Source organism: Nerophis lumbriciformis, linkage group LG14 (assembly GCF_033978685.3).
Source record: "Nerophis lumbriciformis linkage group LG14, RoL_Nlum_v2.1, whole genome shotgun sequence".
Lineage (NCBI taxonomy): Eukaryota > Metazoa > Chordata > Actinopteri > Syngnathiformes > Syngnathidae > Nerophis > Nerophis lumbriciformis.
In genome coordinates, this window is record NC_084561.2 from 29,063,628 (window position 1) to 29,078,678 (window position 15,051).

General features: G+C 38.7%; 1 protein-coding gene across 3 annotated transcripts in view; it reads right to left on the reverse strand.

The window, feature by feature from the left end:
• Nucleotides 1-15,051, reverse strand: part of LOC133616421 (ephrin type-B receptor 1-like) — a 256,986-nt gene that overhangs the window by 21,535 nt on the left and 220,400 nt on the right. For all 3 annotated transcript variants that reach the window (XM_061975655.2, XM_061975657.2, XM_061975656.2), the window contains exons 14-16: nt 14,185-14,432; nt 3,485-3,552; nt 2,883-3,030 (exon numbers count right to left, since the gene is read on the reverse strand). In XM_061975655.2, coding sequence (XP_061831639.1) covers nt 2,883-3,030; nt 3,485-3,552; nt 14,185-14,432 — 464 coding nt within the window. The remainder of the gene's footprint in view (nt 1-2,882; nt 3,031-3,484; nt 3,553-14,184; nt 14,433-15,051) is intronic.

The window sequence follows — 15,051 nt, forward strand, 5'->3', positions numbered from 1 at the left end:
TAAAGTTAAAGTTAAGTTAAAGTATCAATGATTGTCACACACACACTAGGTGTAATGAAATTTGTCGTCTGTATTTGACCCATCCCCTTGTTCACCCCCTGGGAGGTGAGGGGAGCAGTGGGCAGCAGCGGCGCCACGCCCGGGAATCATTTTTGGTGATTTAACCCCCAATTCCAACCCTTGATGCTGAGTGCCAAGCAGGGAAGAATGCTGGTATGAGCTTTTAAACATAACCCGTTAACTGCTGCCAATCAAATGGTGAATAAGATACTCTTTAGGGTTCGTATGTTTGTAAATCTAACTGTGATGAAGTCAGTGCCTCACCAGCTATGAACCTCACCGCACGTCACTGGTGTAAATATACATGTTTTTAATTGCACAGTATGTCTCCGTCAAATGTCACCAGAGGACCTTTTGAGATACTCAGCATGTGTGATTTTAACATGTTGCAAAGAAAGCTATAAAGTTTAGATTGCTATTAACCAGCTAACTAGTTTGACGCTAGCAAGAAATTCTATTTGCGGTTGCTGGTCACATACTTATATAGTCATATTGGTGCTGTTGAATTGTTATTAAAAAAAATCTGATTAATTACACTTTTGAATTTGGATAATTCATGATTAAGGTTATTACTCGCTTGCATACTACATTAACTAAAAAAAGAGACCTCAATTTTTGGACACAACTGCAATTTAATTGTCTTTCAAGAACACTTTTTTATATGTTTTACTTGAATGCACATCATTTTTTTCCTGAAATTGGTAACAGTTTACTTACATTTGCCAGAAAGTCTCCTCACTCATATTTGCACTGACATGCATAGACCCGATTACTGACTGTAAAGCAACCAGCCCTGCCATAACTATCCAAGGTTAAGGTAAAAGAGCATGCACAATCAAAAAAGATTTGCTTGATTAAACAGGCATACATAATTAATTAGAGCCATACTTTCTTGTGATTAATTACATGAGTTAACTTGCTTTTTCTGACAGCCCTAATTTAAACATATCCCTTATGTGTTATGTGTTTCCTCTTAATGCCCCTTTGACAGTTTGTGTTAAGATGCATTAAGTTATGTATTTGTCAACTTGTCATTGCAATAAAACTTTCAAATGTAGTTCTGCCATCTTAAAAAAGACTTAGTCTGTGACAATCATCCCCACAATGTGTCAGAGTGTCTTTGATAGTTAATTTTCTTTTGCTTACAATGAGTTGGCCAATGAGAGAGATACACATTTCAAGATGACACCTTATACTTCAATTTAAAGGGGATCATGAACCTTTTCCTCTTTTCTGGCATATACATGTTACAATGTTGGATCAAATAATAAGGTTCATGCATTTGGGCATAAGCTCGTAGTGAACTGAATTATATTTATATAGCGCTTTTCTCTCGTGACTCAAAGCGCTTTACATAGTGAAACCCAATATCTAAGTTACATTTAAAACAGTGTGGGTGGCACTGGGAGCAGGTGGGTTAAGTGTCTTGCCCAAGGACACAACAGCAGTGACTAGGATGGCGGAAGCGGGGATCGAACCTGCAACCCTCAAGTTGCTGGCACGGCCGCTCTACCAACCGAGCTATACCGCCCCGCTCGTATGTAGATTTAGATGCTTCTAAATGTTTTGCAATCTGGCTACGTTGTGATGTCACAGCGAGGTAGACATACTTATTTGGACGTTAAAGGGGTAATACTATGATTTTTTTTTTTTCTACGTTTAAAACCCTACCTTGGTGCACATTAATTGTAATGGTGGTTCTTTGGTCTAAATGTTGCATAGATTATGTTTTAAAGACCACCTTAAAGCCGCTTTGCACCGTTTTGTGGGCGGTCTTATTTACATGCCGCCACTTTGACTGCGTCTTCTCCCTGTCAGCCATGTTGTGGTTTTTAGCGCTTCCATAGTGAGTCTGCCAACAGATATAAGTTCGAACTGCATGTGCATGTATGAGCCAGTCTGCCCCACAACGATAAAATAGACAAAAATAAGGAGATTATTGACTACAGTGTAGGGTTGTACGGTATACCGGTATTAGTATAGTACCGCGATACTAATGAATCATATTTGGTAATATACTGCCTCTAAAAAGTACCGGTCACACAGCAGAAGAAAAAGTGATTATTACATGTTAACAGAAGTGTAGATAGAACATGTTAAAAAAGAAAGTAAGCAGATATTAACAGTAAATGAACAAGTACATTAATAATTCATTTTCTACCACTTGTCCTTAATAATTTTGACAAAATAATAGAATGGAAAATGACACAATATGTTACTGCATATGCCAGCAGCTAAATTAGGAGCCTTTGTTTGCTTACTTACTAATAAAAGACAAACTTGCAATAAGAAACATATGTTTGATATACCCTAAGATTTTTTGTTAAAATAAAGCCAATAATGCAATTTTTTGTGGTCCCCTTTATTTAGAAAAGTATCGAAAAGTACCGAAAAGTATCGAAATACATTTTGGTACCGGTACCACACTACTACAGTGTAGGATTCAGGTACATTTCTACCATAAATGGAGATATCCGCTGATGTCACAACTGGAAAAAATGTCACAAATTGGGCAAATTCCAAAAAGATCGTTTGGAAGAAGTATGAAGTAAGGCCTTATTGTTTTGCATAATAGGTGCCCTTTAATTTCAGTCAAATTCATATATTTAGCAATTAACTATCATCTCATTGTCAAAATCAGCTGCTTTTCACTGGTTTAAAAAAAAAAAAAAAAATTTAAAGAAGCAAAAATAAAATTATAATATGACAATTATTGGGTCTTAAAATGTGCTATAATAATATTGCAACAACATGCCTGGCAACACAGAGCATATCAATCATTCAAGAATGTCGATTATTTGTGAGTGTGTTTGTGTGCTCACCAGTGAGCTGGTGTAGGTGGGGTCAGATGTGTCCTCCTCCAGATAACGAGATAAGCCGAAGTCGGACACCTTACACACCAAGTTACTATTAACCAGGATGTTGCGAGCAGCCAGGTCTCTGTGAACGTAACTCATCTCTGCCAGGTACCTGGAACATCAACATCATTTACTGTGTTATCTACCGCCAGCTAGTGGAAGAGGGTAATGGTATTTGTTGTGTCAGCAAGTCACTCTTATCTTTTTCTGAATGTGTTTTAAGGCTTGGGAACATGTGCATTTGGGTTATTATCCCAGCGGGCAATTTATGTGTATGTTTTGTGTGTCAGTGTAAAGTAAATACATGCAGAGGATTACAGTAGTGTTGGATCAGAATGTTTGTGAACACCCACAGCATGTTGGAGCTGCTTATCTGGGAACAACACATGACCAGACCGCATCGGAGATCACCACGAGTGAATACTTTGGTTACTGCAAAATCTAATTTCACATAATGACCAAAATATTCATAGAAATGAAAAAGTTTTTTCTTCATCTCGATAATAAATTGTTTTTGGTTTTTTTCATAGTGGAGGGCATGTTTGTGTGTGTGTGAGTGTGTGTACCTCATTCCAGATGCGATGCCTCTCAGCATACCAACCAGCTGGATCACGGGGAACTGCCCATCATTTTGCTGCAAAAGCACGAGCAACACATGAATATTTTTTATTTTCTGATATCATGTGTTTTCATCTCGCAGAAGTTCGAGCAGGTGAAATGATGCCAGTGTGACATTTATCATTCCTAACAAGCGTTTAGGGAAAAAGGGCGCAGGGTGCAGAACAGCTGGTTGGTACAGGAAACATTCATCATTTCATCATTTTCAATAATCGGCTGAGTGATGCAAAATGCACAGATGCTTTGGATTGGCCTATATTAGCGCATAATGACCAATTATTGCTTCTTTTTTTTTTCAAATTGTCATCCATCTTAGGAAGTGCGAATATGTTCACTGTTTGCATAAGACAGTAACATTTATGGTACCGTATTTTCCGGACTATAAGTCGCAGTTTTTTTCATAGTTTGGCCGGGGGTGCGACTTATACTCAGGAGCGACTTATGTGTGAAATTATTAACACATTACCGTAAAATATCAAATAATATTATTTAGCTCATTCACGTAAGAGACTAGACGTATAAGATTTCATGGGATTTAGCGATTAGGAGTGACAGATTGTTTGGTAAACGTATAGCATGTTCTATATGTTATAGTTATTTGAATGACTCTTACCATAATATATTACGTTAACATACCAGGTACGTTCTCAGTTGGTTATTTATGCGTCATATAGCGTACACTTATTCAGCCTGTTGTTCACTATTCTTTATTTATTTTAAATTGCCTTTCAAATGTCTATTCTTGGTGTTTGGTTTTATCAAATAAATTTCCCCAAAAAATGCGACTTATACTCCAGTGCGACTTATATATGTTTTTTTCCTTCTTTATTATGCATTTTCGGCCGGTGCGACTTATACTCCGGAGCGACTTATACTCCGAAAAATACGGTATATATAATTTAAATGAGACTAAATCATGCCGTTTTTGTCATGTATTGCTTGAATTTAAATGTCACGTCCGGTTCATCAAATATGCGTGGTGGTCATGCCAGCGTCTGTTCTTGAGTTTGAGTTCATTTCGAACATGCATGCATACAACATGATACATCACAATTTCCAGTTTCTCTATTCAACATGTTCGAAAAGGAGTAGGAAGAAGCAGAGCTTATTTCATCCTACCCCTTTTCCTTTACATAGCAGTTGCTAAAACTTTTGTTCACTTCCTGTTCTCAATTTATTCACAATACACTCCATAAGTAATAACTATTTTAAAAAAAATACATAAATAATAATTAGTGAAGTAAGTTATATTTCATATGGTGAGATAAGTAAGATTATCTAGAAAATGAATGGATGGATGAAATAAATTCAGAATGTTTATCATGGTTCTTCTTTTTTGTACTTTGTAAACACTTTAAGTTTGAAGAGTTTCTTGAAGTGGATTATATTAGTACATTGTTTGATTTCTTTGCCTAATCCATTCTTAATGAGTTCTTATTGAGTATTTGGCGCCTTTCTCGAAGAAAAATGCCCTATGCTTGTGTTGTTTTCGAGTTTACGAACTGATCAAATCGCGAAAAGAATAAACATTTCTTCAGCGTTTCTCGAGAGGTAATCAAGAAGAGCGGAAGAGTGCAACATTTTACGAAAGATGACGAGTAAAGTGTCATGCACTCCAGTCCAAGGGAGCAGAGTCAAAGAATGCACAGGTGTGCAGTGATCACTTCGTTAAAGGTTTGTTCGATATATTTTAATATACCTTACTCCTTTAGTATTTCCCATTGAAGTATTATCTTAAAGTTAAATTAAAGTACCACTGATAGTCTCACACACACTAGGTGTGGTGAAATTATCCTCTGCATTTGACCCTTCCCATGTTCACTCTCTGGGAGGTGAGAGGAGCAGTGAGCAGCAAATCATTTTGGTGATTTACCCCCCAATTCCAACCCTTGATGCTGAGTGCCAAGCAAGGAGGTAATGGGTCCTATTTTTATAGTCATTGGTATGACTCGGCCGGGGTTTGAACTCACGACCTACCGATTTCAGGGCGGACACTCTAACCACAAGGCCATTGAGCAGGCTTGTGGTTATACAAATAACATTTTGTATAACCACATTTTGTTTGTTAAAAGTTTAAATTTAAGTATTTAAACTTTTAACAAACAAAAACCAGAAAGTTAGTGTCAGGAAAGGTACTTCTTCATCTCCCTTTTTGTTAATTTTGTACACAAATGTATCAGAATAAATATGACAACAGGACAAAAATCGAATTTGTTGAGGTTTCAGTAATTGTTAGGTAGTTAAATGGATATGCAGTCACGGGTGCTATATCGTTGCAGTTTTAGTTTGTTTACATGGACACGTCCTCGCAAGACGCAAAGTTGAATCATGAAATGCAACCTTACCCAAGCAAATATGATGCATATTTACCCGGGAGAGTCTTGATACCAATTTCCTTGACCTAGCCACACACAAAGAAGTTGTAGACCTACATGCTTTTCCAAGTTTTCATCTGTTTTGTCGTGCAGAATGACGTCTGGAGCACAAAATAGTTTGATATGTCTGGGCACTCAACCATAATCTTTGATATCACTCGACAAATCTTTTTTTGATAAAGTATGGAATAGTGTTGTCCCGATACTAATATTTTCGTATTGGTACCAAAATTATTTTGATACTTTTCTAAATAAAAGGGACCACAAAAAATTGCTTTATTGGCTTTATTTTTACAAAAACTCTTAGAATACATTAAACATATATTTCTTCTTGCAAGTTTGTCCTTAAATAAAATAGTGAACATACGAGACAACTTGTCTTTTATTAGTAAGTAAGCAAACAAAGACTCCTAATTTAGTCTGCTGACATATACAGTAACATATTGTATCCTTTTCCATTCTATTATTTTGTCAAAATTATTAAGGACAAGTGGTAGAAAAGGAATTATTAATAATAACTTGTTTATTTACTGTTAATATCTGTTTACTTTCTCTTTTAACATGTTATATCTACACTTCTGTTCAAATGTAATAATCATTTATTGTTCTGTTGTTTGTATACTTTACATTAGTTTTGGATGATGACACAAATTTGGGTATCGATCCGATACCAAGTCGATACAGGATCATACATTGGTCATATTCAAAGTCCTCATGTGTCCAGGGACATATTTCCTGAGTTTATAAACATAATATACATTTTTTTTTAAATGAAAGAAGATGTTGTGATGCCAAAAAATATCATAATCATAGTAGTATCGACTAGATACGCTCTTGTACACGGTATCATTACAGTGGATGTCAGGTGTAGATCCACCAATGGTGTTTGTTTACATTTTGACCCCGGTGAGCTACGGTGTGTAGTAAAGCATGTTTAGCTATTCCTCGTCCTGCAGGGATGATACTTGTAAGAAACTTACTTTATTTGTCGCCATGGAGACAAGGATTAGTGATTTAGAAGTAGCTAAAACACTGCCGACTGGGGCTGGACTTTAGCAGCTAGCTAGCTAGCCATGTCTTAAAGCGCCTCTTCTGGTGGGCGTTTCAGTGTTATAACTTCACCTTTATCGTTAGTTTTTAAGCCAAAATGCGTCCGTTCTCCCTTTTCTGTCTACACAAATTGTCTGCTTGTAAGTACTCTGTGATTGTGCGCTATCGAACATGCTCGTTTACTAGTAAACCAGCAATGACACGACGTGACGGCGACAGGGGTGTCGGGGACGTGGTGGTACTTTTCAGAGGCGGTATAGTACCGAATATGATTCATTAGTATCGCGGTACTATACTAATACCGGTATACTGTACAACCCTAGTATAGAGATATATTCTATTGCATAGTTGGACTTTTTGCTCGTATCTGCTTTTTGCAGGAAGATCCAGGCCCCTTGCCTACTCAGATAGTTTGCGCGCCGCCTGCTGCGTAACAGCCATCTTGGCTTGGTTGACCACCCCGGCATTTCACTTCTGGGAAGAAGTCACGTGACAGAATGCATGCAATTGTAAAATTTCAAACAGCCTTGTGTAAAAAAAGCAGTATAAGCTGCAAGGGGGCGGTCATGGGTGTTGCATACCGGTTGTGAAAAGGGGAAGAAGTGATAATAAAACCCTTTTAATCATTGAAATGTGACAAAACATGGATGCACACAAATAGTCACTCAAACTTCACAAGAACTCTGTTTAGCCACCGTCAACACATTTTGTTTTTTGTTGGCTTTTTTGACTTCATACAACGGGAGAAGAAAGACATACAGTAAGATTACAGGGGTGCCATTGTTACTTGTAACGTTTTTTGTTTTTTTTAAAGGTACAGCAGTTTTATTTGTATTTATTTAACTTTGTTTTACATGTGTGTGACAGATAAGAATGTTTAAATTTGATATAAAAGACATTGCATTTTTATATTGTTGCTCCTGTTTCCTGTTTGCCCCTAAATAAAATACCTTTACGTTGGCGACGCGGCGTAGCGCACCTGCTGCCAATTACAAATTAGTGGTGCTTTATAGCACAGTGGTGGCAGCATGACGTCGCTGGTTCATTTGTTTTTCATCTTATTGTTGCCTGTATATCCAATGCACCCCCATTGCCTCACATGTAATCTTTTTCCCTGTGGTTCTTTTTTCAACTCGCAGTGTTATCTATTTTTGCACGGGCACCTTTTATTTTCCTCTTTGCCTTCATTGAAGCTCTCTGCATCCTGGGGTGCGAGTCTTTCACTGATCGTGGCCAAAACATTGATAGCAAAATGTTGAAATCACAAAGTGATGTTAATGAAAAGAAAACGCCCTAGAAATATTGCATCTCTTGCTGCAACTTTTTGAAAAAGCTGCGACAAAATCAGACATTTTAGGCTGCAACATTGACACAAAACAGTGTATGTCTTATTTTGTATTAGTATGTCTAGAATATTGGATAAAACAAGTATAGGGGCGCTGGAGCCTATCTCAGCTACAATCGGGCGGAAGGCGGGGTACACCCTGGACAAGTCGCCACCTCATTGCAGGGCCAACACAGACAAACAACATTCACACTCACATTCACACATCCATCCATCCATTTTCTACCGCTTATTCCCTTTGGGGTCGCGGGGGGCGCTGGAGCCTATCTCAGCTACAATCGGGCGGAAGGCGGGGTACACCCTGGACAAGTCGCCACCTCATCACAGGGCCAACACAGATAGACAGACAACATTCACACTCACATTCACACACTAGGGCCAATTTAGTGTTGCCAATCAACCTATGCTCTTGCCATACAAATATTTAATTTATAATATTAATTAATTTAGCTCGGTGAGGCCCGGAACCAATTAACCGCAATAAATGAAGGTTTAATATATTAGATATTTAGGATGCAAGTAATTCCTCAGCCAACTAGAATAAACATACAATAAAATCCAGATGGCATTGTTGACAAAAGAATCCAGACCAATTGTTGACATAGTTACAAACACACAAACACTTTGTTGACTATCCAACTTGTATGATACAGTAAACATATACTAATCCTAACCTAGCTTTGTTATGTATTTTGTGCAACACGCCTGTCATTGTGGCACTGCAGGGGTTCGCAAAATGTAGGACATTTTCCACAATAGGGTGCTGAACCTTTTGTTGGACACACTATAAAGTTTGCAAGAAAATATGTTGCATATTTTCAACTGAAGTTTGAGCATGTGTGTGTGTCTTCCAATTCCCTTTCTGCATCATGCTGCGTCTTTGATGCTCCTTTGGCTTAATTTTCTGCAGGCGCAACCTTCCGCCATGTGCACGCATGCAGTATAAATCCTGCTTCTCTTGTGTTTGTTCTCTCCAGGATAGGCATGCAATAACCACAGCACCAGTAATCTTGACCATTGTGTGCGTGTATTTGTGCGTCAATGGATGATTCCTCAGTCAAAGGAGGTCACACTGTGGGAAGCGAACATGAAACGGTTCCTCTGTCTGTTTTTAGCGGTGCCTAGAAAGGAGGCCAGGATCAAACGGATGGACTGATGGACAGACGGAGCGACGAGCAAAGCGAGGAGGAAAGAGAAAAAGGCAGAAAAAAGAGATGATGGCACTCTTCCTCTATTTGTATCTTTTTCAGGAAAAGCTGGCGAGCCCTACGTTGTCCATCTGTTACTAGGTGGGACTATATTTTCTAGTGCCCTTTTTCTAAATGTATCTAAAAAAAATAAATGAATGAAACAACTATTTGCTATAATCTTCATACAGCATCACATATGATTTTTTTTTTAATCAATACATTTTCTGAAACTAAAATTAAACCAAAGTGAGAACAGACGTCTCTGTTAAGGTGGGGCCGCATGGTTGTTTCCCCAAGATGCAGATGGATGTTCGGAAGCAGTATGCAGGTAAGAAAAAGGGTTTATTATTATAACTAGGCATGAATACAAAAAATAGAAATGCGTCGCTGGCACGGGAAGCTATAGAACAACTAGCACGGGAACAAGGAGCGAGAGACGTGTTGCGTGAAGCAAACAAAAGCGTCCCGACCACTAATCAGAGGCAGGGGAACATAATCAGCACCCATGGCAACAAGGAGCACAAAAACAGGGGTGCTGAAACAGAACTAAACTTAAACAAAACATGATCCGGGAAACATTTCACCACAGTCTCACTAGCAGGTTCACACCTAACTCAATATGCTTTTGTTTTTACACAAAAAAATAACATTGTAGTTTTTGTCACCAATGGTTGGTTGGTGGGTTGAACTTTATTTAGAACATGCAGTTTAGAAAGATACCTTTGAATTTTACAATAATATGAGTCTGTTGTAAATAAGATAATTATATGCATGAGGTAAAGAGCGCCATCCTCTGGTGAGACATATTAAATACTTGCCGGACAGAAATGACTGTCAACACACAAAGGGCGGGAGAAATGAGTGTCAGGTGTGAAAAATTCACGCCACTGGCAAAAGTTTGAGGTACAGGGGAACTTCGATTTACAAAACTTCATTGTACAAACTTTTAAAATTACGAACCCCAGATTGAATAAAAATATGCTTTATTGGACGAACCTCGTCTAAGTGTACCAATGTTTTATCCACCCATTGTGTGTCTCGCAACACAGCAATCTTGTGCACGGCAGCACAAACATTGTGGGCGGGCTCATCGATCTCCGGTGCTCATTTAGTCAGCAAAGCAGTGGTGTCGTTAGCTACTGTGCTACTTTATGTCCTTTTTCAGTATTTTTTAGCCTTTTTACAGGTATTTTCTAGTTTTAGTACTGTAGCTTACAAACCCTGTTTCCATATGAGTTGGGAAATTGTGTTAGATGTAAATATAAATGGAATACAATGATTTGCAAATCATTTTCAACCCATATTCAGTTGAATATGCTACAAAGACAACATATTTGATGTTCAAACTGATAAACATTTTTTTTTTTGCAAATAATCATTAACTTTAGAATTTGATGCCAGCAACACGTGACAAAGAAGTTTGGAAAGGTGGCAATAAATACTGATAAAGATGAGAAATGCTCATCAAACACTTATTTGGAACATCCCACAGGTGTGCAGGCTAATCGGGAACAGGTGGGTGCCATGATTGGGTATAAAAACAGCTTCCCAAAAAATGCTCAGTCTTTCACAAGAAAGGATGGGGCGAGGTACACCCCTTTGTCCACAACTGCGTGAGCAAATAGTCAAACAGTTTAAGAACAACATTTCTCAAAGTGCAATTGCAAGAAATTAGGGATTTCAACATCTACGGTCCATAATATCATCAAAAGGTTCAGAGAATCTGGAAAAATCACTCCACGTAAGCGGCATGGCCGGAAACCAACATTGAATGACTGTGACCTTCGATCCCTCAGACGGGCCCGAGATCATCTAAGATGGACTGATGCAAAGTGGAAAAGTGTTCTGTGGTCTGACGAGTCCACATTTCAAATTGTTTTTGGAAATATTCGACATCGTGTCATCCGGACCAAAGGGGAAGCGAACCATCCAGACTGTTATCGACTTAAAGTTCAAAAGCCAGCATCTGTGACGGTATGGGGGTGCATTAGTGCCCAAGGCATGGGTAACTTACACATCTGTGAAGGCACCATTAATGCTGAAAGGTACATACAGGTTTAGGAACAACATATGCTGCCATCTAAGCGCCGTCTTTTTCATGGACGCCACTGCTTATTTCAGCAAGACAATGCCAAGCCACATTCAGCACGTGTTTCAACAGCGGGGCTTCGTAAAAAAAGAGTGCGGGTACTTTCCTGGTCCACCTGCAGTCCAGACCTGTCTCCCATCGAAAATGTGTGGCGAATTATGAAGCGTAAAATACGACAGCTGAGACCCCGGACTGTTGAACGACTGAAGCTCTACATAAAACAAGAATGGGAAAGAATTCTACTATCAAAGCTTCAACAATTAGTTTCCTCAGTTCCCAATCGTTTATTGAGTGTTGTTAAAAGAAAAGGTGATGTAACACAGTGGTGAACATGCCCTTTCCCAACTACTTTGGCACGTGTTGCAGCCATGAAATTCTAAGTTAATTATTATTTGCAAAAAAAAAATTAAGTTTATGAGTTTGAACCTCAAATATCTTGTCTTTGTAGTGCATTCAATTGAATATGGGTTGAAAAGGATTTGCAAATCATTGTATTCCATTTATATTTACATCTAACACACTTTCCCAACTCATATGGAAACGGGGTTTGTACTATGAGTCCAAATAAAGCAATTGAAAAGCCATGTGTGGTTTGGCTTATTCCGGAAGTAGCCACAGCGTTGTCGACACTGCCTCCACCTCAATCTTTTTTTCTTCCGCTGCACACCAAAAAGATTAACCGGCAGGTTAAAGTGGAATTTATTTTTATTCCTGAGTTTTGTAGTGACCTGGCTGTTAAAAGTAAGAAGTTTTGTGATTTCAAACTGTGAGTGCACCACCTGGCTGACAGTGTGTGTGCGTGTGGCCAAATGAGGACAGTTCATAAGCTAGTTGCTGTTTTGACTTTTTTTAAAATTTTTTTACTAGAAAGTCGATCAATCAACTTCTTGTCTTAATTTTTTGATACGCAGTACTGTATAGCGCATTATATTGTGTTGAAAGTGTACACACTATTACTAAACTATGGACTTTTGTCGAGAATTTTACCCATTATTTAATGTTTACATTTTTTCTTATGGAGATATTCGCTTCAACATACAAACTTTTCTGTTTACAAACCCTGTCCAAGAACCAATTAAGTTTGTCAGTCGAAATTCTACTGTATTTCCTTTTACACAGGCACCCTCCCATCATTGTTATGGCTCTGATAACACCTATGATTATTGCTGAGACCATTCAGCGGCCCCAAGAAAAAAAGCCCCGAAAACCCTGGCTTTGTGGGGTTGTGTAAAAAGGGCAGCTGTGTCATATAGTGAGGCATGCATGAAAGGAAGGACGCACAGAGCACAGTGCTTTATAGGAGGAAGGCAGGAGACAATACTGAGTTGTTCAGCATTCTGCGTGCGCTCTATGAACAAATTAATCACCCACATGCATATTAATGATGATTAAAGGGTTCCCTGTCTATAATGTTTCAAATCTAAAATAACTACACTATATTGCCAAAAGTATTTGGCCACCTGCCTTGACTCACATATGAACTTGAAGTGCCATCCCATTCCTAACCCATAGGGTTCAATATGATGTCGGTCCACCTTTTGCAGCTATTACAGCTTCAACTCTTCTGGGAAGGCTGTCCACAAGGGAGTGTGTTTATAGGAATTTTCGACCATTCTTCCAAAAGTGCATTGGTGATGTCACACACTGATGTTGGTCGAGAAGGCCTGGCTCTCAGTCTCCATTCTAATTCATCCCAAAGGTGTTCTATCGGGTTCAGGTCAGGACTCTGTGCAGGCCAGTCAAGTTCATTCACACCAGACTCTGTGATCCATGTCTTTATGGACCTTGCTTTGTGCACTGGTGCACAGTCATGTTGGAAGAGGAAGGGGCCCGCTCCAAACTGTTCCCACAAGGTTGGGAGCATCGAATTGTCCAAAATGTTTTGGTATCCTGGAGCATTAAAAGTTCCTTTCACTGGAACTAAGGGGCCAAGACAAACTTCTGAAAAACAACTCCACACCATAATTCCTCCTCAACCAAATTTCACACTGTGCACAATGCAGTCCGAAATGTACCGTTCTCTTGACAACCTCCAAACCCATACACGCTGGAAATCACTGAGGTCCTGAGAGCGGCCCATTCTTTCACAAATGTTTGTAGAAACAGTCTCCATGCCTAAGTGCTTGATTTCATACACCTGATTCTGATCATTTGGATGGGTGGCCAAATACTTTTGGCAATATAGTGTACTATCCGTTTTCTCATAGTCACCAACATTCTTTGTTTGGGTATTCAATTCCGCTGAATGATAAGTGGGCAAACTGATTAGTTTGTTACTCACAATGCTTGGTTGGCATATGAAAACAGGGCAAATGAGAATTTTCCTCGAACACAGAATCTTACAAAAAGTGGCGCGCCCTAAACACAAAAGTTAACATTGTATGGGAATGTTTATGGCATCACGCTGGAGCAATGGTTAGCAGTAGATCTAAGTTCGAATCTCCTTTGAGTGTACCATGCCTATCTCCAAAGCCAGCCGGGATGGATGGATAAATAGAGATGTTTATGTACTAGTATCTATCATATATGTATAGTAGCCAAAAGGTCACCTCTTTCACAGACTAAACAGCAGCATAAGATACAAGAATGTGTAACATACCCTTAAAAATGAGTCCAGGGCTCCATTTTCCATGAATTCTGTGATGATCATTGTGGGCCTGCTCTTGGTCACGACTCCCTCCAGCCTGATGATGTTGGGTTGGTCAAACTGCCCCATGATTGACGCCTCAGCCAGAAAGTCTCGCCGCTGCCTCTCAGAGTAGCCCACCTTCAGAGTCTTGATAGCAACGGGAATTTCTCTTTTCCCCGAAGGCTTCAGGCGGCCCTTGTACACCTCTCCAAATTCACCTGGAAGAGAAAATCTTAAACGTATTCTACAGAAGGTAACCAACATGCTTTGAGTTTAATTCTGACCAGCTTACTCTTAATGGCTGCAGTGTTATAAAACACAATATTTGGTTTGACTTCCATTCATAATGATGTGTAAAATAATCGTGACACAAAAAAACTTTGGGCTGGTAGATTTGTCAGAACTGCGGTTAACATTTTTCAATGTAGCAAACCGAGCAGCAACCTGTATCTACACAGTATCAATATTTTTTTTTTACAACATGTCTAAAAAGGAGTAAGAAGAAGCAAGACTTCTCTAATTCTCCCCTTTTTTTCTCTTCATAGCAAATACTAAGACAGATGTTCTCAATTTGTACTCAATTTACATCAATGTGTTCTAAATACATCAGTTCTTCTCATCAGTAGTTAAATCAGTTATGATTCACTAATGAGATGGATAATATTTCATTTTCAATAAATTCATGACGTTTACCATAATTCTTCTTAGTACTTTTTAAACACTTTTAGTTTGAACAGCTTCTTAAACTGGATCATATTAGTACATTGTTCGATTTATTTGCTTAATCCATTCCATAATTTAATCCCACATACTGATATACTGAAGGTCTTAAGTGTT